The 25,132-nt window shown below is 37.0% G+C and overlaps 2 protein-coding genes across 5 annotated transcripts in view; one reads left to right on the forward strand and one right to left on the reverse strand.

The window, feature by feature from the left end:
* Positions 1-2,785: 2,785 nt before the first annotated feature.
* PLA2G7 (phospholipase A2 group VII) overlaps positions 2,786-25,132 on the reverse strand; it is a 53,412-nt gene continuing 31,065 nt past the window's right edge. For 3 of the 4 annotated variants that reach the window (XM_009451403.5, XM_009451400.5, XM_518519.6), the window contains one exon: positions 21,967-25,121. In XM_009451403.5, coding sequence (XP_009449678.1) covers positions 24,985-25,121 — 137 coding nt within the window. In that variant the 3' untranslated portion in view covers positions 21,967-24,984. Of the gene's footprint in view, positions 2,832-21,966; positions 25,122-25,132 lie in introns of those variants that run through there. The other variant, XM_054685877.2, reaches the window with a different exon arrangement.
* On the forward strand, positions 2,795-22,884 carry TDRD6 (tudor domain containing 6). The gene is made up of 4 exons (XM_527399.7): positions 2,795-14,563; positions 16,217-16,341; positions 18,452-18,541; positions 22,313-22,884. Exons 1-4 carry the CDS (start codon positions 8,515-8,517, stop codon positions 22,340-22,342), a joined length of 6,294 nt encoding a protein of 2,097 aa, XP_527399.2. The 5' UTR covers positions 2,795-8,514; the 3' UTR covers positions 22,343-22,884.

The following is a 25,132-nucleotide window of genomic DNA, read 5'->3' on the forward strand; positions in this document are numbered from 1 at the left end:
AATTCAGGACAATATAAATATGAAAGGATTTGTTATTCAGTCATCTTCAAATTTTCAAGCACATTTATTTACAGTTGTTATAATTACATATATTTTTTCTATTAATGAAAACAAATTCCTTCAGGACTTTCCTAGAAAAAATGGTCAATTTTAATACTTGATGGTTAAAACAATTTCTTTGGAGAGGAAAATAAGTAATTCTTTTCTTCCCAATTAAACTGAGACTCTTTAAAGATGACTACCCAGCAAATATATATTATTATTGAATGTCAGATAATGTGGAAGAAAGACTGAACCCAGAATCTAAAGATCTTTATCCTATTTTGGGTTCTACTTCTGACAGAAGAGTATAACTAGGATCAAGTCCCTCCACTTCTCTGAATTCCCATTTCCTTAAAAGCTGAAGTGGGACGGGCGCGGTGGCTCACGCTTGTAATCCCAGCACTTTGGGAGGCCAAGGCGGGCGGACTGGTCAGGAGTTCAAGACCAGCCTGGGCAACACAGTGAAACCCTCGTCTCTACTAAAATACAAAAAATTAGCATGCGCCTGTAGTCGCAGCTACTCAGGAGGCTCAGACAGGAGAATTGTTTGAACCCAGGAGGCAGAGGTTGCAGTGAACTGAGATCACACCACTGCACTCCAGCCTGGGCAACGGAGGGAGACTCTGTCCGCGAAAGAAAAAAAAAAAAAAGAAAAGCTGAAGTGATTGAACTCTAGAATCTTAACCTGTGTATACCTAAAGGGAGCCATATTGATGTGATGTTTAAAAAAATAGAATTTTAAAAATGTCATTAGGATTCTTTATGCTTGGGTTTATATTCTCATATTTCAAGATGGGGAAAAATTATTCAGACCTTAAAGTACAATACAGACTTCTGACGTGTCTGGACTGTCACCCTGAAATCCATTCTTCACAGGGAAGCACAGTCGTCTTCCATCAGGCAACTTTGGGCATATTCTCACCTTCAATTTCTCCTATATACACACATACTAAAAATTAAAACCTTTAATGCTATATCCAAGACCCTCTCAACCTGACTCCAGCCCATTTTTCTCACTTTTACCTTTCACTGCATACCTGTACCCTACCTCCTTGGAAATGCATTGCTCTAATTATTTCCCTGGAGATGCACTATACTTGCTGCTTTTCTATGTAGTTTATTCTGTTCCCTCCATCTACCTTTCTTCCCACCACCACCACCTATTCATCTTTATTTGTATTGGTTAAATTCTACCTCAGTTATCTAAAATAATCACCTACTATTTCCTCTCTGAAGCCTTCAGTATCTTCAGTACCCCCTTTCTCCCACTGCTTCCCCTACTACATAGATGTACATATCAGCGTCCCCTACACAAAATGTATTGCTTGAAAGCAAGGACCATGTAACACATCTTTGTATCCCTTACAAACTTAAAATAGGAGCCACTCTGAAGGTATCTGTTGAATTGAGAGGGTTTTTTGGAGAGTGGGGAGAAAGACATTTATACACATGATTAAATCATTTTGTTCTCTTCTTCAGAATAATTATGTTGGGTCAATAACACTTCTGATTTTATGAAATTTTTTACCATATTAAATGCTTAATTATGTTTTTAAATGATCATGTGTGTTTAAAACGTCATAATTTTTAAGGATCATCTTCATCTGTTTAATAGCTATTTCATAAAATTGAGAATTTGATAGTTTTAAATAATATATAATTGACTAACAGTTAATAAATATGTGATTTTAAAGCATGTATGGAAATTATATCACTATTTGGCCTTCATTGATGCCATATACATGCACATTTTACCCACTCAAGTGTTTTATTATTTCTGAATTTTGAGGAATACATTATTTTTTTCTCTCCCCATACTTTACCCCCAACAGGCTGCTGTGATTGTCAACAGCAGCAGGAGCCAGTTGAAGGTTTGATAAAAGCAGATGAAGATGCTTAAAGATGTCTGTTTGCTGAAAATATCTGGTAACAAACAGGAATATATGTGAGTAAATAAACTGTGTTATTCTGATTTTAAAAGTAAATATTTTAAAGTGCCTAATTGCTTGTTATCACGGGTTTTGTTTTGTCCTGATATAGTTCTGAGTTAAGAAGGTAATAACAAGGAAGGAAATACATGCTACAGCATGGATGAACCTTAAAAACATTATGCTGAGTGAAATAAGCCAGGCAAAAGTGAATACATACATGATTCTACTTGAGGTACTAGAATAATGAAAATTCATAAAGACAGTTTAGAATAGTGGGGAGGGAATGAGGAGTTGTTTAGTGTGTACAGTTTCAGTTTGGGATGATGAAAAAAATCTGGAAATGGATAGTGGTAATGGTTGTACAACAATGTGAATATATTTAATGCCACTGAGCTCTACACTTTAAAATGGTTTCAATGGTAAGTTTTGTTTTACGTATATTTTACCACGATAAACAGAAAATTTAAAAATCCATGTACGTAGATGTGAAAAATATTAGCAAATTGAATCCAGCATCATATAAAGTATAATACATCATGACTAAGTGAGACTTATCCTGGGAATACAAAATTGGTTCAACATCCTAAAAAATCAATATAATTCATCCAATTAACAGAACAAAACAAAACATATATCAACAGAATGTGAAAAAGTATTTGATAAAATTCAACAGTATTTGATGTAAAAATTCTCAAATTTTTACATGAATAAAAAAGAAACTTCCTCATCTTGATAAAAAGGATCTAAGTAAAACCTGTAGCTAACATCGTATTTGTGAAAGACTTTCTCCTTAAATCAGGAACAAGGCAATATCAATTCTTACCATTTTATTCTAATCTGTACTGAAGGTCTTAGCCACTGCAGTAAAGCAAGAAAAGGAAATAAAAGGCACATATATTAGAAAAGAAGACATGGAACTGCCTTTATTCACAGATGATATAATTACATATATAAAAAAAATCCCAAGGAATCTACCAAAAGCTACAAGAATTAATAATGAAGTCCTAGCAAATTCACAAGATATAAGGCCAATATACAAAAATATATTTTGGTATACTGGCAATGAAAAACTAGGGACTAAAATATTTAAAAATTAATATTATTTACAATAGCATAAAAACATTAAAAACTTATGGATAAATCTAACAAATGTGTACAAGATTTGTTCACTGAAAAATATAAAACATTACTGAGAGAAATTAAAGATTTTAGTAGAGCAATGAACTGTGTCCATGGATTAAAAGACTCAGTATTGCTCCAAAGTTAATTATTGTCAAATTGATCTCTACCTACAAAGCAATTCTAATAAAACCCCAGCAGCCTTCAAATTTTTTTGCAGAAGTTGACAAGTATATTCTAAAATACATATAGAAAATCAAAAACAATTTTGAGGGAAAAGAACAAAGAGGATTCATATTACTTAATTTTAAAATTGGCTTTTAAGCAGTTTAGAAAATAATCAAAACAAAGGGGTATTGGCACAAAGACAGATATATAGATTGATGGAACAGAATAAAGGGTCAAAGAATAAACTCACATACATATGGTCAATTAATTTTTGGCAAAAGCACCAAGATAACTTAACTGGAAAGTGTAGTCTTTGCAACAAATGGCAGTATAACAATTGGATATCCATATATAAAAATAAAATCCTCAACCCTTACCTCACTACAAAAAGTTAATTTAAAATGAATCATAGACCTACATACAAGAGCCAAAATTATAAAACTTCTAAACAAAAACATTGAAAGTTTGTTTTTGTGGGTTTTTGTTTTGTTTTTTTACCTTGGGTTAGTAAAAGATTTAGTGGAACAATAACAACAAAATAAACTACCATTTAGAAAAGAAAAATATGTGAATAATTTGATTTCATCAAAATTACAAATTTTCTTCAAAAGACACTTTTAAGGGAATAAAACTGTAAACATTTGTCAAAATATCAAACTACAATATGAAAGTGTGAGTTTTACTGTACAAAAATTATGCCTAAATAGACCAAATTTTTAAAAAACCTAATTTAAGATTTTTAATCTTTAAGAATCCTAGGAGAGAACATATTTTTTAAGTTTTAATTTCATTCATATCACTAATAACTACAACTTATTACATGTTTCCTGTGGTGGGTCTTTTACCCATATTGGCTCATTTCGTCTTCATATTTAAGTATAGTTCCATTTTTATAGATGAAGAGAACCTAACTCTGAAAATTTTATTATCCATGTCACCCTGAGATGATAAACATGGACTTTCAAAATCTAAAGCCCTTCCTTTCCCACTATGTTTTGTTGCATCTCAAGTATTTATTTAATGCAAACATGTTAACTGTATTTACATTAATTCATGCAGTCCTTGGAACCAAAGTGTAAGGTGTATGCTGTTATATCCATTTTCAGATATGGAAACAGAGGGTAAATTATTTGCCTGGGTCACATGGCTCTTACAAATGGAGGCCAATCCTGCTATAATTCAAAAGACTATGCTCTCTCTACTCTCATTGCCCCCTATAATGATCTGGTCTTGAATTGTCTGTGTGTGTATTCTAATAAAACTGTATTTTGTGACACTGAAATCTTAAATTTTTAAAAGCTTTTTATTTTGAAATAATTTTAGATTTCCATAAAGTTTCCAAAAAAAAAAAACGTATAGGGATATACCATGACTGTTGTACACAATCAAAACCAGGAGCAAATTGACATTGGTACAATCCACAGATTCCAAAGTCACTAATTTATAAGCACACATTTGTATTTGTGTGTGTGTGTGTGTGTGTGTGATTCCATGCAATTTCATCACCTTTGTGTAGCTTTGATAACTATCACTGCACACAAGATACAGAACAGTTCATCAGTCCATGCCTGATGCTATCCCTTTATAGGCATTTTCAACCCTTTTCTTCCCCATCCCTAACTCCTGGAAGCCACTAATCTTTTCTCCATCTCTATAATTTTGTTAATCTAAGAATATTATGTAAATAGAATGCAGTATGTAACCTTTTACTATTTTTTTTCACTCAGTAAAATTCTACGGAGAACCTTCCTAAGTTGTTGCTCACATCAATAATTCATTTTCCTTGTTATTGCTGTGTAGGACCCTTTGGTATTGATGTACCACAGTTTGTTTAACCATTTACCCATCGAAGGGCATTTAGGTTGTTTCCAGTTTTGGGTTATTAGGAATATAGTTGCTATTAACAGTCATGTACAGGTTTTTGCATGAGCATGTTTTCATTTCTTTGGGATAAATGCCCAAATGCAATTTTTCAGTCATATGGCAAGTACATAGTTTTTAAAATGTGGCTGTACCATTTTACATTCTTACCAGCAACATAAGTGATGCAGTTTATTCACATTCTTGCCAGTACTGGTGTTATCACGATTTTTTAGCTTAGTCATTACCATGGCATGTGGTGATATAACATTGTGGGTTTTTTTTTTTTTTTTGTCTAATAGCTAATGATGTTGAAAATCTTTTCATATTCTTCTTTGTCATCTGTACATCCTCCTCCGTGAAATGCCACTTCATATCTTTTGCCTATTTTCAAATTTATTTTTTTTACTATTGAGTTTCGAGAGTCGTTTATCTATTATAGATACAAGTCCTATGTCAGACGTGTGGTTTGCAAATATTTTCTCCCTGTCTGTAGCTTGTCTTTTTCATTCTCCTAACAGGGTATTTCTTACTTGAACTGTTTTCTAAAAATATCCAGTAAATGTTAATTTTTCTAAGCAACTTTAAACAAAGTCAATTAGTAGTATAGAAACTATAGACTGTAAAGTATACTGCATTTCTGCTTAGAGTTCTCTATACACAGAGGCCTAAGATAGCACAAAATAAGTATGATTTATTTAGCCCAATTTTCCTGCATCATTTCCATAAAAAATATTGAAGTGGCTCATAATATTAGTATTCAAACACCTGTCATACACATTCCATCCCTGGCCTTAACCTTTCCCCCTTTATCCCTTACGTATTTGTATTAGGATAAGAATATCCTCTCTCCCAAACTTCACATACCGGGGCCTGTCAAGGGGTGGAAGGATAGGGGAGGGATAGCATTAGGAGAAATACCTAATGTAGATGATGGGTTGATGGGTGCAGCAAACCACCATGGCATGTGTATACCTATGTAACAAATCTGCACGTTCTGCACATATGTCCAAGAACTTAAAGTACAATAATAAAAAAAAAAAAAATCCCCTCTCCCTTCTTTTCCGAAACCAAGGGCCTCTCAAGACTAATGGGAGGAAAGTTTATTTATTATAAAACTCAAGATATTTTGCTTAATATAGTATGGGAGATATATGAGGGGAGCTTAATCTTAACAGTGCAATGACCTGATTTTTAAAATTAACCCGAGTCCCTGTCCAACAGCAGAGCATGACAGAACAAACTAATGCTACCTGCTCCAGATACAGAAAAGGTAGGACATTGGAAAATCTGGGTGGATGGGGGTAAAGGATTCGGATCAGCCCATAACGGCCACGTGATATACCCTGACGTCCTAGGATTAAGGCCATGAGCCATGGAAGGAGGTTGGAGGACAAATGAAATACAAAAAGTCATAATATCTACAACCCTGTGGTCTACAAAGGAGTTTGGTTATACTACATGAACCTGAAATAGATGATGGATTAAAGTCTCCATTATTCCATGTAATGATAAAACAATTTCAAGTGATCATAAGACCATTTTATAATGAATTCCTTCTTTCCACTGTAAAGGGCATAGTGTTAGATTGCTTACTCTTGTTAAGATTTACTGGATGCTAACAGTCCAGCACTGGCTAGGCATCGAGAACATAAAAATAAATGAGAAGTGTTCCTGCTTTTAAGATGTTCCTACTGTGGCAGACAGAGAGCTACAAAATATAATAATATAGAAGTATGTAAAAAAAAAAAAAAGGAATAACCAATTCTGCCAGGGTGAATAGTAGGGTCACGAGGAAACGATGTTTGAGCTAGGTCTTGCTAGATGTTTTTAAATAAAATGTTTTTCTTCCATAATGAATACGAAACAATTAGAAAAAAAAATGGGAAAATTGAGTTTTCAAGGATGAGTTCTTCAGGAAAAGAAAAGCTTTGGCTTTTAGAGAAATTGGATTCATCCATTCATTCATTCATATTCATTTAGCAAATATTCATTGCCTTCACTCCAAGCTAGATTCCGAGAATCCAAAAAACGGTACTTGCCAAAGGGAACCTGTCGGCTGGCGGGATGATAGAGATCAGACAGTTGCCACACAATGTGAAAAGTGCCGTGAAAAAGTAAGCATAGGGTGATGTGGAAGCACATGGTTGCCTCTAATCTGGACAGACTGAAGACACTGAGATTTACAGTTAGGCCAGGGTCATTTGAAGCACTGCCTTATTGTATTTGTATGTAATGACATTTCGAAACGTGGAATGAAAGGAAAAGTACAGGCAGACTATAAGAAGCTTCCACGGATGTGTCTAACTTTGCAAATGAACAAAAATCTAATGTAGACATATCCTGGAAACTTCTCCTAGTTTGCCTGCACTTTTCCATTCCAAATGGAGGTTTGGACATTTAACAGAGGCCTCAAAGGGTTATCCTGTTAAGATTTTAGTATATACAGCAGGGGCTTGAAGGAATGTTGATTCCATTCCTCTTGGCCTCCTTTTATGAATCCAGTTCTGTGCTAGCTCTGTGAGTAAATGAAAATGCCTTCAAAATTGGGATGCCAGAGTTAGACAGCAAAGCAGCAAAGGAACCCGTATCAGCTAAGTGTGGGAAGGGAAATATGTACCAGTTGCTATATACTTTCACACGTTATTTTAACCTCATAACAACTCTTATCAATTCAGATGATGGAACAGGGTTAAAGAATAGAGGCTGAGCACCTGGCTGTCCACGGACACACTGAGCCAGCAGGAGCACCCGTGCCCCGCAGCAGCACCCAGGGCCCTCCTAGAGTTCCGGCCTTAACGCCTAGGAACGTGCCATTGGCTCCTGCGCTTCTCGTTCCCGTCGGGAACGCCACTGGCTAGTACCTTGCCTGGCCCCCCAGTGCTCAATCCCTGGTAGTTGGGAGGACGAAAAGGAAATCCCTCTCTGGTCGGTCCTCACCGCAGCCCTGTGTCAGGCCGTCACACGGCGGCCTCCAGAGTCGAAGGCGCTCTGAGGAGATGCGGGTTGTGTCCAAAACCTCCCACCTCGGGGTCTCCTGAACGTCCCAACAAGCTCCTCGGGCCCTTAGGCGTTAGGCCAACCCCAGGCCTCGGCTGGCCCCGCCCACTCCCCGCGGCCGGAAGTGGCGGCGCCGAGTGAGGTATATGCGTGCCCGGAAGCGCGACCTCGGGCGGTTGGAGGGGCTACCGGGTCTTACCAGTCCGTGGCGGGAGTCCCGGAGGACCCTCGACGGGGTAGTTGCCGAGGAAACGCCTCGCTGGCATTCTTCCCCTCCACTGGGTCCTTTGAACCTAGTTTGGCTGGGACTCGCCTTTCGGCGGCGCGGAGGATTTCGAGGCCCTGAGGCGCGGCCCGGAATTTCCGGAAGTGGGGGCCGCGCCGCGCCGTCAAGATGTGCTCGACGCCCGGAATGCCGGCGCCGGGAGCCTCGCTGGCCCTGCGGGTGTCCTTCGTGGACGTGCATCCCGATGTGATCCCGGTGCAGCTGTGGGGGCTGGTGGGCGAGCGGCGGGGGGAGTACCTGCGGCTGAGCCGGGAAATCCAGGAAGCGGCGGCCACGCGCGGCCAGTGGGCGCTGGGCAGCGCCTCGGCCTCGCCCGGCGAGCTGTGCCTGGTGCAGGTCGGGCTTTTGTGGCACCGCTGCCGCGTGGTCAGCCGGCAGGCACAGGAGAGCCGTGTCTTCCTGCTGGACGAGGGCCGCACCATCACGGCCGGAGCAGGCTCGCTGGCGCCCGGGCGCAGAGAGTTCTTCAATTTGCCCTCGGAAGTGCTGGGCTGCGTGCTGGCGGGCCTGGTGCCGGCAGGCTGCGGCGCGGGCGCAGGCGAGCTGCAGCACTGGCCCGCCGACGCCGTGGACTTCCTTAGCAACCTTCAGGGCAAGGAGGTGCACGGGTGCGTCCTGGACGTGCTGCTGCTCCATCGCCTGGTCCTCCTGGAGGTGCCTGATGTGTTCCAACAGATGCAGGAGCTGGGCCTGGCTCGGCGGGTGCCCGACAGCCTCTTCCGTTCGCTGCTGGAGCGCTATCTCACAGCGGCCACTGCTAGCGTGGGCTCCGGGGTCCCGGTTCTCTCGCGAGTCCCGCTCAAGCAAAAGCAGCCTGGTCTGGATTACTTCTATCCCCAGCTGCAGCTGGGCGTGACGGAGGCCGTGGTCATAACCCAAGTGTGCCATCCCCACCGCATTCACTGCCAGCTCCGCAGCGTCTCGCAGGAGATCCACCGCCTCTCTGAGAGCATGGCCCAGGTATACCGGGGTTCCACGGGGACAGGGGATGAGAACTCTACCAGTGCCACCTGGGAGGAGAGGGAGGAGAGCCCAGATAAGCCGGGCTCTCCGTGTGCATCCTGTGGCCTGGATGGACATTGGTACAGAGCACTCTTGCTTGAGACTTTTCGGCCCCAGCGCTGTGCCCAGGTGCTTCATGTGGACTATGGAAGGAAGGAGTTAGTGAGTTGCAGCAGCCTTCGGTACTTGCTGCCTGAATATTTTCGAATGCCGGTGGTGACCTACCCTTGTGCTTTGTATGGACTCTGGGACGGTGGGAGAGGCTGGTCTCGGTCCCAGGTCGGTGACCTGAAGGCACTGATACTAGGCAAGGCAGTGAATGCAAAGATTGAATTTTATTGCTCCTTTGAGCATGTGTATTATGTCAGCCTGTATGGAGAAGATGGGATTAATCTGAACCGTGTGTTTGGAGTACAGTCGTGTTGCTTGGCTGACCGAGTCCTTCAGAGCCAGGCAACAGAGGAGGAGGAACCAGAAACATCTCAGTCTCAGTCTCCTGCTGAAGAAGTAGATGAAGAGATTTCACTCCCAGCCTTAAGATCTATCAGGTTAAAGATGAATGCCTTCTACGATGCGCAGGTAGAGTTTGTTAAAAATCCTTCTGAGTTTTGGATTAGGTTGAGGAAACACAATGTCACCTTCAGTAAGCTGATGAGGAGAATGTGTGGTTTCTATTCCTCTGCCAGTAAGCTGGATGGTGTAGTTTTGAAACCTGAACCTGATGACCTTTGCTGTGTCAAGTGGAAAGAAAATGGTTATTATAGAGCCATAGTCACCAAATTGGATGACAAGAGTGTGGATGTATTCTTAGTTGACCGAGGCAATTCGGAAAATGTGGACTGGTATGACGTAAGGATGCTGCTTCCTCAGTTTAGGCAGCTACCAATATTGGCTGTGAAGTGCACCCTGGCTGATATTTGGCCTTTGGGAAAAACTTGGAGCCAGGAGGCAGTTTCCTTTTTTAAAAAGACTGTGCTCCACAAAGAATTAGTCATCCATATTCTTGATAAACAGGATCATCAATATGTTATTGAGATTCTTGACGAATCAAGAACAGGGGAAGAAAACATTAGTAAGGTAATTGCCCAAGCTGGATATGCCAAGTATCAGGAATTTGAAACAAAGGAAAATATCCTGGTAAATGCCCACTCCCCAGGGCATGTTTCAAATGACTTTACTACGGAGAGTAACAAAATACCTTTTGCCAAGACTGGAGAAGGAGAGCAGAAAGCCAAGAGAGAGAATAAAACCACATCTGTTTCAAAAGCTTTGAGTGACACAACAGTTGTAACAAATGGTTCAACTGAACTAGTTGTGCAGGAAAAAGTGAAAAGAGCATCTGTTTATTTTCCTCTTATACAGAATTGCTTGGAAATTAAGCCAGGCTCCTCTAGTAAAGGAGAGCTGGAAGTTGGAAGTACAGTAGAAGTCAGAGTGTCTTATGTTGAAAACCCTGGCTATTTCTGGTGTCAGCTGACCAGGAACATACAAGGACTTAAAACTCTAATGTCTGATATTCAGTACTATTGCAAAAATACAGCTGCTCCTCACCAGAGAAACACCCTTGCTTGTTTGGCTAAGCGAACAGTAAACAGACAGTGGTCCAGAGCACTTATTAGTGGGATACAGTCTGTGGAGCATGTCAATGTAACATTTGTAGATTATGGAGACAGAGAAATGGTATCTGTGAAGAATATTTATTCAATTAGTGAAGAATTTCTGAAGGTTAAGGCACAGGCTTTTAGGTGCAGTCTTTATAATTTAATTCAACCAATTGGCCAGAATCCCTTTGTTTGGGATGTAAAGGCAATACAAGCTTTCAATGAATTTATAGATAATGCATGGCAAAAAAATCTAGAATTAAAATGTACAATATTTGCTCTGGCTTCAATTAATAATGAAGAACCGTTTAACATTGTGGATTTGCTAACCCCCTTTCAGAGTGCATGCCATTTCTTGGTAGAAAAGAGACTTGCAAGACCAGTAAAACTTCAGAAGCCTTTGGAGTCCTCTGTTCAGCTACATTCCTACTTCTATTCTACACATGATATGAAAATTGGAAGTGAAGAATTAGTTTATATAACGCATATTGATGACCCTTGGACATTTTATTGCCAGCTGGCAAGAAATGCAAATATTTTAGAACAGTTGTCATGTAGTATTACACAATTAAGTAAAGTTTTGCTGAATTTAAAGACATCTCCCTTGAACCCTGGAACCTTGTGCCTTGCCAAGTATACTGATGGAAACTGGTATAGGGGCATAGTAATAGAGAAAGAGCCAAAGAAAGTCTTCTTTGTTGATTTTGGGAATATTTATGTAGTAACAAGTGATGATCTGCTTCCAATACCTAGTGATGCATATGATGTCTTACTTTTGCCCATGCAAGCTGTCAGATGTTCATTATCTGATATTCCTGATCATATACCAGAAGAAGTGGTGGTGTGGTTTCAGGAGACTATTTTAGATAAGTCATTGAAGGCTTTAGTTGTAGCAAAAGATCCAGATGGAACACTGATTATAGAACTATATGGTGACAATATTCAAATTAGTGCTAGTATTAATAAGAAGTTGGGGCTACTTAGTTACAAAGATAGAATAAGAAAAAAAGAAAGTGAAGTCCTCCGTTCTACAACTGAAACTCTTGAAGAAAAAAATGAGAATATGAAGTTGCCATGTACAGAGTATTTAAGTAAATCAGTAGGGAACAAGTTACCTAATAAAGAAATTTTGGAAGAGTCATATAAACCTCAGATCAACTCATCATACAAGGAACTCAAACTTTTACAAAGTTTAACAAAAACAAACTTAGTCACTCAATATCAAGACTCTGTGGGAAATAAAAATAGTCAAGTGTTTCCATTAACAACAGAAAAGAAAGAAGAAATTTCTGCTGAGACACCCTTGAAAACAGCAAGAGTAGAAGCTACTCTTTCAGAGAGAAAAATAGGAGATTCATGTGACAAAGATTTGCCTCTGAAATTTTGTGAGTTCCCACAGAAGACTATAATGCCTGGATTTAAAACAACTGTATATGTTTCTCATATAAATGACCTTTCAGACTTTTATGTTCAACTAATAGAAGATGAAGCTGAAATTAGTCATCTTTCAGAGAGATTAAACAGTGTTAAAACAAGGCCCGAATATTATGCAGGTCCACCTTTGCAAAGAGGAGATATGATATGTGCTGTTTTCCCAGAAGATAATTTATGGTATCGTGCTGTGATCAAGGAGCAACAACCCAATGACCTTCTCTCTGTGCAGTTTATAGATTATGGCAATGTTTCTGTGGTTCATACTAACAAAATAGGTAGGCTTGACCTTGTTAATGCAATATTGCCAGGGTTGTGCATTCATTGCTCCTTGCAGGGATTTGAGGTTCCTGACAATAAAAATTCTAAGAAAATGATGCATTACTTTTCCCAACGGACCAGCGAGGCTGCAATAAGATGTGAATTTGTTAAATTTCAAGACAGATGGGAAGTTATTCTTGCTGATGAACATGGGATCATAGCAGATGATATGATTAGCAGGTATGCTCTCAGTGAAAAATCTCAAGTAGAACTTTCTACCCAAGTAATTAAAAGTGCCAGTTCAAAGTCTGTTAACAAATCAGACATTGACACTTCAGTATTTCTTAACTGGTATAATCCAGAAAAAAAAATGATAAGAGCTTATGCCACTGTGATAGATGGACCTGAGTACTTTTGGTGTCAGTTTGCTGATACGGAGAAACTTCAGTGTTTAGAAGTAGAAGTACAGACTGCTGGAGAACAGGTAGCAGACAGGAGAAATTGTATCCCATGTCCTTATATTGGAGATCCTTGTATAGTAAGATACAGAGAAGATGGACATTATTATAGGGCACTTATCACTAATATTTATGAAGATTATCTTGTATCTGTCAGGCTTGTGGACTTTGGAAACATTGAAGACTGTGTGGACCCAAAAGCACTCTGGGCCATTCCTTCTGAACTTCTGTCGGTTCCCATGCAAGCCTTTCCATGTTGCCTCTCAGGGTTTAACATTTCAGAAGGATTATGTTCTCAAGAGGGAAATGACTATTTCTATGAAATAATAACAGAAGATGTGTTGGAAATAACAATACTAGAAATCAGAAGGGATGTTTGTGATATCCCTTTAGCAATTGTTGACTTGAAAAGCAAAGGTAAAAGTATTAATGAGAAAATGGAGAAATATTCTAAGACTGGTATTATTAAAAGTGCTCTTCCCTATGAAAATATTGACTCAGAGATAAAGCAGACTCTTGGGTCCTACAATCTTGATGTAGGACTTAAGAAATTAAGTAATAAAGCTGTACAAAATAAAATATACATGGAACAACAGACAGATGAGCTTGCTGAAATAACTGAAAAAGATGTAAACATTATTGGAACCAAACCAAGTAACTTCCGTGACCCTAAAACTGATAACATTTGTGAAGGCTTTGAAAACCCCTGCAAAGATAAAATTGATACTGAGGAACTGGAAGGTGAATTAGAGTGCCATCTGGTTGACAAAGCAGAGTTTGATGATAAATACCTGATTACAGGATTTAACACATTACTACCACATGCTAATGAAACAAAGGAGATACTAGAACTGAATTCACTTGAGGTGCCACTTTCTCCTGATGATGAATCAAAAGAATTCTTAGAACTGGAATCTATTGAGTTACAGAATTCTCTGGTGGTGGATGAAGAAAAAGGGGAGCTAAGCCCGGTGCCACCGAATGTGCCACTCTCCCAAGAGTGTGTCACAAAAGGCGCCATGGAGCTATTTACACTGCAGCTTCCTCTCAGCTGTGAAGCTGAGAAACAGCCAGAACTAGAACTACCTACAGCCCAGCTGCCTTTAGATGACAAGATGGATCCTTTGTCTTTAGGAGTTAGTCAGAAAGCACAGGAATCCATGTGTACTGAGGACATGAGAAAGTCAAGTTGTGTAGAATCTTTTGATGACCAGCGCAGGATGTCATTGCATCTACATGGAGCAGATTGTGATCCTAAAACACAGAATGAAATGAATATATGTGAAGAAGAATTTGTAGAGTATAAAAACAGGGATGCCATTTCGGCATTGATGCCTTTGTTCTCTGAGGAAGAAAGCAGTGATGGAAGCAAGCACAATAATGGTTTACCAGATCATATCTCAGGTATGTGAATTTTTTTTCCTTTTTACTTTTTTTTTTTTTTTTTTTTTTTGAGACAGGGTCTTGCTCTGTCACCTAGGCTGGAGTGCAGTGGTGTGATCTTGGCTCACTGCAGCCTCTGCCTCCCAGGCTCTAGAGATTTTCCCACCTCAGCCTCCCGAGTAGCTGGGACTGCAGGTGTGTGCCACCACACCCAGCTTATTTTTCTGTTTTTTGTAGAGACAGGGTTTGCCATGTTATCCAGGTTGGTCTCAAACTCCTGGGCTCAAGCAGTTCTTCTGCCTCAGCCTCCCAAAGTGTGCTTTTACTTTTAAGTTTAACATAGTGACTTTCCAGAGTTGTTATGTGTTTTAAAGAAAAGAGAATAATTCTTATATCGATTTCTAAAAAATAATTTTTTGTAAGAGAGATTAAAAACCTGGAAAGTGAATCAGATTGGATTTTATGAGGGGCATTTTAAGCTTGGGGAAAATATATTATGAAATCAGTGCAAAATATGTGCTGGAAGAAACACTGAAATATTAGTTTTGTGTTTAAAAATTGAATGCTTGAAATCTATTAGTCTCCAAAAGGTAATCACATTTAAAATGTAATCACATTTATAATCAAGAGGGCATGTGTTGGTAAGTTTTATAAAACATGGTATTCCCTTGCCAAATTTATAGCACTACTATAGGCATTAATTTACACTAAGGATTATTTTAACAGGGTCTTTTAGACTTAACTGTATCATGCATTGATCTTGTAATTCATTAGAAACCCTTAAAGAAAAAAAATAGATTTAGGTAGCCTATATTAATCAAAAAATGTTTCATGTGTAAATCTTGGAGAACATTTATTAACTTTTTTATAAATTATTTTTACTACTGTTTGCTACTTAAAAAGAATTGTTAAATGGGTAACTTTTAGCTTTTTATAATCAATGCTATACTTTTTAAATGTCAATTTTTATATTATTAAATTTGAACCATTGTAAAAATAAGGAAAATAATGGAATAGTGAGAATGAAAATCAACAAGAAGTGATCAATGTTAACACCATGATGTATTTTCTTTTTGTTGTCTTTTACCGTCTTTGTGTATGTCTACTATATAGTTTTAAAAACAATTTAGATCATACTATCATACAGTATTGAATCCTGCATTTTAGTCCCTTAAAAATGCTTTCAAAATATTTTAATTGCATGGTATGCCATCCTATGGGTAATACATAAGTTATTTAAGTATTACCCTTGCATTAGATATTTATTCCTCATTGTCACATTTAATAATAGTAAGTATTAACTCTGTGATAAGAATGTCTGCTCATTTGTAACATGCTGCTTTCTTATAGAAATGGCTGTTGTAAGTATAAAAAACACCACTTGTCTTAATAGTACCATATTTTATTAGCGATTTTCACTGTTAGAAATCAGATTCACATCCTTGTGGTGATTTTTTGTTTGGTTTGTTGGTTTAGAAAAGCAATAAGAGATTATATGGGGGGGGGCACTGCAAGAATTTTAAACAAAATTGAGGGAGACAGTCATACCAATGTACTAATTACATGATATTGATGATATAGAAATAATGCAGATTAGGAAAATGCTTTGCTTGTGTATGTTACATTAAGGAATTAAGAGATATGCACTGAGTCTTACTCAATTCAATTTGGCAGCTCAACTACAGAACACCTACACTCTGAAAGCCTTTACTGTTGGATCTAAATGTGTTGTGTGGTCAAGTCTAAGAAACACATGGTCTAAATGTGAGATTTTAGAAACAGCTGAAGAAGGAACAAGGGTAAGTGATGTTTAAGTACTTTATCTCCAAATGTATTTGCAGACTATTAAGGAAAGTTTACCAGACTCTGTCAGACTAGAGAACGCGATTGAACAAATGTTTACTTGCTTGTTCCCCCTGATAACTTGATGTAATGCACATATATTTTAAATCTCCATGTATAAGAATCGTAGCAAGAAATCATCCTAGGCTGTATCATCTATCTCCCTTACTCTAAATGCTATTAGTCACCTAGTTCCACACTTTACACTTCTTATCTCTTAGTTGGAATTTTTTATATCTAATGCCACTACCTTAGTTGAGTCATTTCACAACTACATTAATAACCTTCTATTTTGTTTGCTTCTTCTAGTCTTCCTTAAATTGATTGTCCATGGTGTGAGGGTGAAGTTTGTAAAATGCAAATTTGATTACTTCATTATTGTGTAAAACTTATTAGGGAGCCTGTTGATAGTGTTTCTCCCGTGATTTGAAAACCACCTGTTCGAGAGTTACTTGGTATATATATATATATGTATATGTATGTGTGTGTATATATATATATGTATATGTATGTATATATATGTATATGTATGTGTATATATGTATATGTGTATATATATGTATATGTATATGTGTATATGTATATATGTATATGTATATATGTATATGTGTATATATATGTATATATGTGTATATATGTATATATGTGTATATATATTTATATATGTGTGTGTATATATATATATATATATATTTTTTTTTTTTGTCTCACTCTGTCGCCCAGGCTGGAGTGCAGTGGCACCATCTTGGCTCACTGCAAGCTCCGCCTCCCGGGTTCACACCATTCTCCTGCCTCAGCCTCCCGAGTAGCTGGGACTACAGGCGCCCACCACGACGCCCAGCTAATTTTTTGTATTTTTAGTAGAGACGGGGTTTCACCTTGTTAGCCAGGATGGTCTCGATCTCCTGACCTCGTGATCCGCCCACCTCAGCCTCCCAAAGTGCTGGGATTACAGGCATGAGCCACTGCGCCCGGCTGTTTTTTAAATTGTATTATAGATTCCTACGCCTTGGCCTGGACTGCTAATTCAGAATTTCTGGGGTTAGGATTCCAGAATGTGCATTCATATTCCATTAAAATTGGAGAGCCCCTGGCCTGGAACATAAAAGTCAAGCTCATTAACATGGCATAGGAAATCCTCTAGGGTTAAGTGTTTATGTACTCTCTTTGGCCCTAATTCTTTATATTTTGTACTTTATATTAGATGGACATCAAAATTCTTGACTTCTCTTACATATACCATCTGCTTGCTCTTTCGATATATTTAATATTGCAGTTCTATTTTACCTATATTCCATCCTGTTACCAAACTGGTTAATTCCAATTTACTTACCCATTGCCTCTACCAGGGGGCATTCACTGATGTTATTTTCTAAATTTATTCTTGTCCTCAACCTTCCCCCATCCCAAAAAGAGCCTTATTTCTGTATTACAATCCTATACCTCCTACTACAGAAGTCTGAACTTCCTATGGTGTATTGTAATTATCTGCTTAGAGGTCTTTTCTCCACTAGATTTTGAACTATTTGTTGTTGAAATTTTATCCATCTTTGATCACCAGTCATAGATACTCTACATATGTTTGGGAAACTGAAGTAGCATGGAGTTTGAAACATAAGGTTGAAGCTCAATAAATTCATTTTCATTGTCTTTTAAAGTGTTTTATTTTAGGGCCAGGTGCAGTGGCTTATGCCTGTAATCCCAGCACTTTGGGAGGCCAAGGCAGGTGGATCGTTTGAGCCAAGGAGTTTGAGACCAGACTGGGCAGCATAGTGAAACCCTGTCTTTATCCAAAATACAAAACATTAGCTGGGCATGGTGGTGTGCGCCTGTAGTCCCAGTTATTCAGGAGGCTGAGATGGGCAGATTGCCTGAGCCCAGGAGGTCAAGGTCACAGTGAGCTCTGATCCTGCCACTGCCCTCCATCCTGGGCAATAGAGCAAGACCCTATCTCAAAATAATAATAATAATAATAATAGTATTTCATTTTTAAAATAATTGCTCCGGTACATAAATCAGTTATTTTTTTGAATTGGACACTTTAAAAAAATTTGTTTTCTCCTGTAGGTTTTGAACCTTTCAAATGGTATGGAGGAGATAGTGAACCCTGAGAATGTCTGGAATGGCATACCCAAATTGGATAAGAGTCCACCTGAGGTATGGAATTCTATAAATAGTAATTAGTGAGAGCATTGTTCTTCATTTTGAAAGGTGATTTAACAAACTATTTCCAAAGTCCTTGTGTTTGGAAAAATGGGAGAAAAATCCTGTGACAATAGTTAAAAACAGCAATAACAAAATCAGTGATTTTAGTCCTTATGCCAAGTATTCTTCTGAGAAAACTAGTTATTAATGTTTTACTCCTTGATTAGAAAATGTTTTGGTCTTCATGACTCTAATAAAATACATATTAGATGCAGAAAACCTGAGAAATATAACAATATTAAAAATGAGAAAGTAACAATCACCGATAATATACCCATCCAGAGACAAATAGGTTGACCAGTTTGGTTTTCTTTTATAATTTTTCTGTTTATGTGTAATATAAGTATTTCATCTACATATTTTAGACACAATTGATTTCATCCTATGTATAGTTTTATATTCTGTTTTTCTTCATTTAAGACCTATATGGTGGGCAATTTGCCATGACATTATGATGTGTCTGGGCATTTGAGTTTATCCTGTTTGGGGTTGGTTGGACTTCTTGAACTTCTCACTTCACAATCTTTGTCTGATAGTTTTAATATCTGGTCATCTTGGGGTTTGTAGCTGTCGATTTTCTTTTCCCTAGAGAAATGGTCAGCTTTTCTTGGTTCTTTGTATGTTGAGTAATTTTGGATTATATCCTGAACATTTTGCATATTATGTTTTAAGACATTGGGTCCTGTTAAAATCTGGAGAATGTTGAAGTTTTTGTTACAGCAGATGATCAGCTGGTTTCAATTCATCCTACATGTTCTGTTTCTCCTTCTGTGGTTGGTGATTGTCCTGTCGGTTTAGTTTTCAAAGCCTTTGTTGTTCAGGTCTTCCAGGTACATAAGCCACCCAGGGTAGTCAGGGACTTTGGTCAGTGGTTTATATAGTAGTTAAGTGTCAAAGACTTTGCTGTGCTTATTTGGCTCTGTTCTGCATGTGCATAGCTCAGGGGCAATCCTGAGACTTAGAGTTCACATGTAGCATTAGGAGTTAAACATTTTCAACTCCTTTCCTCTCTGAGATGTCCTCCACATTTTTTGGCTCCCAGGATCCTCTTTTATCCAGCCTCCAATGGCCCCTTTTTCTGGTCACCTAGCCAGACAGTATTTTTCTCTCAGCCTCTGCTCCACCACACAGTTCTGTTTGCCCATAAGAGCGAAGCAGATAAAGAGATAACAAAAACAATCTCCTATTACTATTCTTCAGATGACAGAAAGCTCTTTTCCTGGTTCCACTGGCTAGAGAGACGGGTCATCTCTCACATTTGTAGGTGCCTATGTTGCCATAGCTGTCACCAGGCAGTAACTGGGGTTAGCCACCCTCAGGGCAGGGCCAGAAAAAAAAATAGAAATAAACATAACACCACAATACAGCAAAGAGATTTCCTACCTATTTCTTACTCTCTAGCATTCAGGGTTCCTTTATCCCTAGTCCACTGGCTATAAATAAGAAATTTCTCTCAGAGTTTTGCTGTCTACCCTAGCTAGGCAGCTTTGATTTGGCCCACCCTCAGATCAAAATCAGGAGACAAAGAAGTAAAAAAAAAAAAGAAAAGAAAAGGCCTATGAAACTCACTCCTGTTGTGAGTCATTATTCACGTTTTTACTTTAATTCTTAATCTACCTATTTCTGTTCACTTTTGAGTCTTTGAGTAGTTGCTTTTTATATTCTGTCTAGAATTTTTCATTGTAATCAGCGAAAGAGGTTATAGTCAGCTTATTCCATCTTGGCTGCACCCAGAAGGCCATAAACAATATTTAATAGCTAAATAATGCTGCATGACACTAGTGAGCCATAATGTATTAAACCATTTCCCATAGTGTTGGATATTTAGGTCATTTGAAATTTTTACTATAAAAAATCAATGAATATCTCTCTTTATGTTAATTACTTTTTTGCTTAGGTCAAAAATACCAGCCTACTACACTTTTTGCATCAGTATTTACTAAAACTTTTTACATTTGGGTTGTCTCCATCCATTAATTATGAAGAATCCACAGCCAAATGCATACATGTGTACATACAAGATTCAGTTTGGATAAAGTTCTCTATGCCTGCTACATAGAAAAGAACTATTTAAAGTAGACATAAAATTATATATCTAGATAAGTAAATAGATAACTACCTCTGGCTTTGACTAGGCCAGTTAGCAGACATATAGAAACTACTTATGAGTAAGACTCTAAAAATTTTGATTTGGTTACTAATGAGATTTAAATATCCTTCCCTCAAATTTGAGGAAGCTCTTAACTCTGGATACCTGTCTACAAATGAGCTAGCTTTCCTTACAAAGTGAGTGTTGTATTATACATGACTTTTTTTTTAATGATACATCAAGTCACTATGATCTAGGAATCTAATTACTTTTTTTAAAAAAATGGTTTCTTATCTGAGTTATTTTATTTTACCATAAGAGTATTTTGTTAGTTACTGTATCACATAATGCATGCACATGATGCTATTGGTTGTTAAAAGGAATATAGGAGAAATATTTCCCTTTTCATTGTCCTTAATAAAGCATCTGTGGCTCTACATGGATACTGTGTTTGAATAACAGCCCCTTGAACAATGATGTCCCTCCCTCCTTCACCAATTACCAGAGTTGTTGGGGATTTGAGAGCTAAACATTGGAAAAGGATACTTTACTCCCTGTGTAGAGTGCTCCAGGGATATGTTCTAGAGAAATGAGTATTTGAAGAATAGAAAATGTACTTGACATGATTCCTCATTATAAAATCAGATTGTCATAATTTTGATAGAAATACATTTTGTTGTTTACATCTTTTCTGGCTTATCTGTGGTTCCATTTCTGATTTGAATTATTTTGTACTCATGATAAAGAATCAATAGCAATTCAAAGGTTCCTTTTGTTAGGGTGTATCCCAAAGAGTAGGGAAAGATCTTTACTTCATGTCAGTGGGTGATACCACTATTAAAGGTAACTTGTGTTTTTAAAACAAAATACTTTTATCACCCAGAATTACAATTTCTTAAAAATATTGTTATGCTGAATCCCTCAAACAAAAATGGTTTATCAATTTCTTTGGACATAGGTAGCAGGGAAGAAAAACCACTTTAGGTAAAAAAATTTAAATATACTTATGGAGATAAATAACCCAAGATGAGGATTTCTTGAAATATAGGAAATTTATTAATTGAATTAATCTTGAAAGTTAAATTATGAATGTGATAAATTCACATTTTAAAGAATTTTCTCTGTTAATTAGCTCATATGTTCAAATGATATTTGTTAAATAATCTCTTGGAATTTCTGAATCTTTAGTTTATATAAGATTCAAATTATTGGCTGGTTCTTGGTATTGCACATTCTTGTTCATAAATAATGCAGTGGTTCTTAGAATTGAGGCACATTGAGAATAAAATCAGCTAATGGTAGCTTTAATATCGTGAAAAATATATACTAATCAAAAAGGAAAAAGAACTAATTGATTATCAGCCTTGTTCACACCATTCTCTAGCAAAATATAAAATATGCCAATTTCATAATTTTTAGAGAAACTTGATTTGATGGTACAGGGTGAGAACCAAAATATTAATAAGAAAATAAAACTATTTCTATAGAAATAATGCCCTATAGTAATTAGAATACTCATCTGTCCCCTCTCCCTTTTAGAGAACATTACATTTGTCATGGTAACACCCATGGAAATAAATTTTTTTGTTTGTATGTTTCTTTCTCAGTTTGAAGTTTTTCTCTTTTTGTTTCAGAAAAGGGGTTTGGAGGTGATGGAGATTTAACTGTGGATCTATAGCTGTGGCCAATCAGTCAGAAGCTGCCCTTGAACAAGTGGCATCTTATGCAGACCAACAGAGTATTTGAGAAAATTGAAAACATGTAACCACAAGAAGTTGTCATTTTCAAAAACTTCTATATAGGTGGAAAACAAATTAGGTCTCAGGTTGATGGTGGAGTGTGTTTATAGTGATCCTGTTATATATACAGATCTGGGATCTTTCGTCTTTATTGTCTTACGTTTCTAATTAGTTGGGAGGATTTATTTTGCTAAACAGTTTACTAACACATTACATTTCAAAAACTATTTTGGTGCCTTTCAAATACAGTGTTTAAATTAAAATAGAAAAATAAGGGCTCATGACAAGTACATTATTTGATTCTACTTAGGATAGCTTTTTAGCAGGATCTCCTTCAGAATTTTTGTCTTGACTTTGAATCTTTGCCTGTTTGTCTAAACATTTGACTAACATTCTGTTTGAATTTGGAAGTATTCTAATACAAGATTTGAATAAAGTTTATCCTTAAATAAAGTTTATCCTTAATATGATGGTCTCATTTTATTAAAAAGGAAATAGAACTCTTAAATATACTTGGTTCCATCTCTCCTCTGTAATGGAGGATTGGGGAAAGCATAGTAATATTAAATGTTAGCTCTTATGTATTAGTCACTTAGCTTATACTTTAAATGCATTTTTTTCACTTTATTCATCAACTTTGAAGTGCATATCAATATTATCCATATTTTATAGGTGAGAAAATTGAAGCTTCATAAAGAGGTTAAATAACTTGCCTAAGGTCAGATAGCTGATGAGTCTCAGAGGCTTGATCAAACCCAGACCTACCTAACTTTGAAGCCCATGACTTTTTAAACATGATTTTGCAAAGCATAGATCTTAGCTTTTAGAAACAGATCTTAGCTATATGCTGCTTAACAGATATGTGACATGGGCAAATTATGTAATATTTTGAACTTTGATCTTCATCTGTAAAGTGGTGATAATAAAACCTTTCTTGCAGTGTTTTTTTAAGATTAGAAATAATTGATATAAAGTCCCTGAAAAGGAGTAGGCATTTGATAAATGTTTCTTTCTTTACCCTGAAAAATACTCAGTGTGCACTATGTTAGGTTATTTCTTTTTAACCTTATTAGATATTTTCTATAGTTATTTTCTCCTTTCAGCATCAGCATGAGCCACCAACAAAAGACTGTAAAAAACAAACAAACAAAAAAGTGTTGAATGGGACATCCATACAGTTGGAATGCTTATTTCTAAAATGAATAGGGAAAAGGTTTGCTAAATGAGACTGGGGTAAAGGTGTATCTCTGTGAAGCATTATCAGACTCTGAAGCCTAATGGAAATAGAATTATGAACCTTAAAAACCCGTTATAATTTCCGTAAGTAGAAGGGAGAGAGGTTTGCATTAAAAGTAATTGAGGTAGATGAGTATATTACTTATTCCTGGAATAATGAATAGACAAGTTTGGCTTACTCAAATAGATAATATAATGTGAATCGCCAGAAGCAAAGCTCAGAGAAGATGCATTAGGGTCAGATTATAGGAAGCCTTCAATTTCAAGCTGAGTTTAACTCCCTATTTTAAAAAATTTAATCTGAATGGCTACAGAAGTAAAATTTCTCAGAATGAGTGACTTTGCACCTGACACCACTAAGATAGGACTAGGGTACCAAATGAGTGGTATAAATTTTTATGTCCCCTGGGAAATAAAATCATTTTTCCATGATTCCCATATTTATAAGTATATAAATTCTTAAGCTATATTTTTACCTCCATTTAATCGTGTTATTCTGTTTTACTACTACATATAGAATTTAAAACATTAAATAAAATTAATTGGAATATGAAGAAGCTAAATGTAATTCTGAATGTTTTATTATCCTTCACAGCCTTTGTATGAGTAACTAATGTATTCTAACTGGAATCCCTGCTATATGCTGTAATACCTGTGGAACCTTTCTTTAGCAAGTAGAATGCCTTAAAGAATTAAAGTGTCAAAAAATTACCAATTTAATCCACTGCCTTTGCCTCATCTCTAATATTCTTAACCCTTCTCTACTCCTCTTAGTCATCATTTGAAATTGTGTAGTACCACCAATCCTGTGCTAAAACAATGGCTTTTGCTTGTTCTAATTTTTCTTACCGTGACCAAAAGTCAAAAGAGAAGAGCTGCCAAATTCTACCTAGAATATCATGTTGCTATAATTAAACTCCACTGCCCATAGTAGATAATAAAAGGCAAGAAATTGTTTTTTACTCTATGTTTAGGGAGTCTTGTATCATTGCAACAGGTTTTCACTGGGATTTTGCCTGTTTTAATCTACTTGTCTGTCAAAGTAATGTAAAAACAGTTTTTAACTTCGACACTGAAAAGGAATCATCTTTAAAATTAAAATTTAGGCTGATATGAATATTGTATACTGTATTCTTTCTTTACATCTAAAGGGAAAAAATTCTTAGTCCAAGCTTCAATCACGATTACAGTATAGCCTATATTTTAAAATATGAGTCCTTTGGGAAAATACATTAAAATTCTCTCTCCCTCTCTCTCTCTCTCTCTCACACACACACACGCATAATTTTAGACAGTTTTGAAACAAGACTTTTAAAAAACCTATTTTAATCCTAATTGTATTTCTCTATTCCTGAAGAGTTCTGTAACATGATGTGTTGATTGGTTGTGTTAATGTTGGTCCCTGGAATAAGATTTTCATCATCTCCTTCAATCAAGCAGTCCCACTGATCAAAATCTTTATGAAGTCCTATAAAATAT

The sequence above is a fragment of the Pan troglodytes genome, chromosome 5, assembly GCF_028858775.2.
Source record: "Pan troglodytes isolate AG18354 chromosome 5, NHGRI_mPanTro3-v2.0_pri, whole genome shotgun sequence".
NCBI classification, from domain to species: Eukaryota; Metazoa; Chordata; class Mammalia; order Primates; family Hominidae; genus Pan; species Pan troglodytes.

Coding starts and splice junctions, on each gene's coding strand:
- TDRD6 (XM_527399.7), top strand. CDS start 8,515: ATGTGCTCGACGCCCGGAATGCCGGCGCCGGGAGCCTCGCTGGCCCTG. Junction 14,564..16,216: donor TTTACCAGATCATATCTCAG/GTATGTGAATTT, acceptor TCAATTTGGCAG/CTCAACTACAGAACACCTAC. Junction 18,542..22,312: donor TGGATAAGAGTCCACCTGAG/GTATGGAATTCT, acceptor TTTTTGTTTCAG/AAAAGGGGTTTGGAGGTGAT.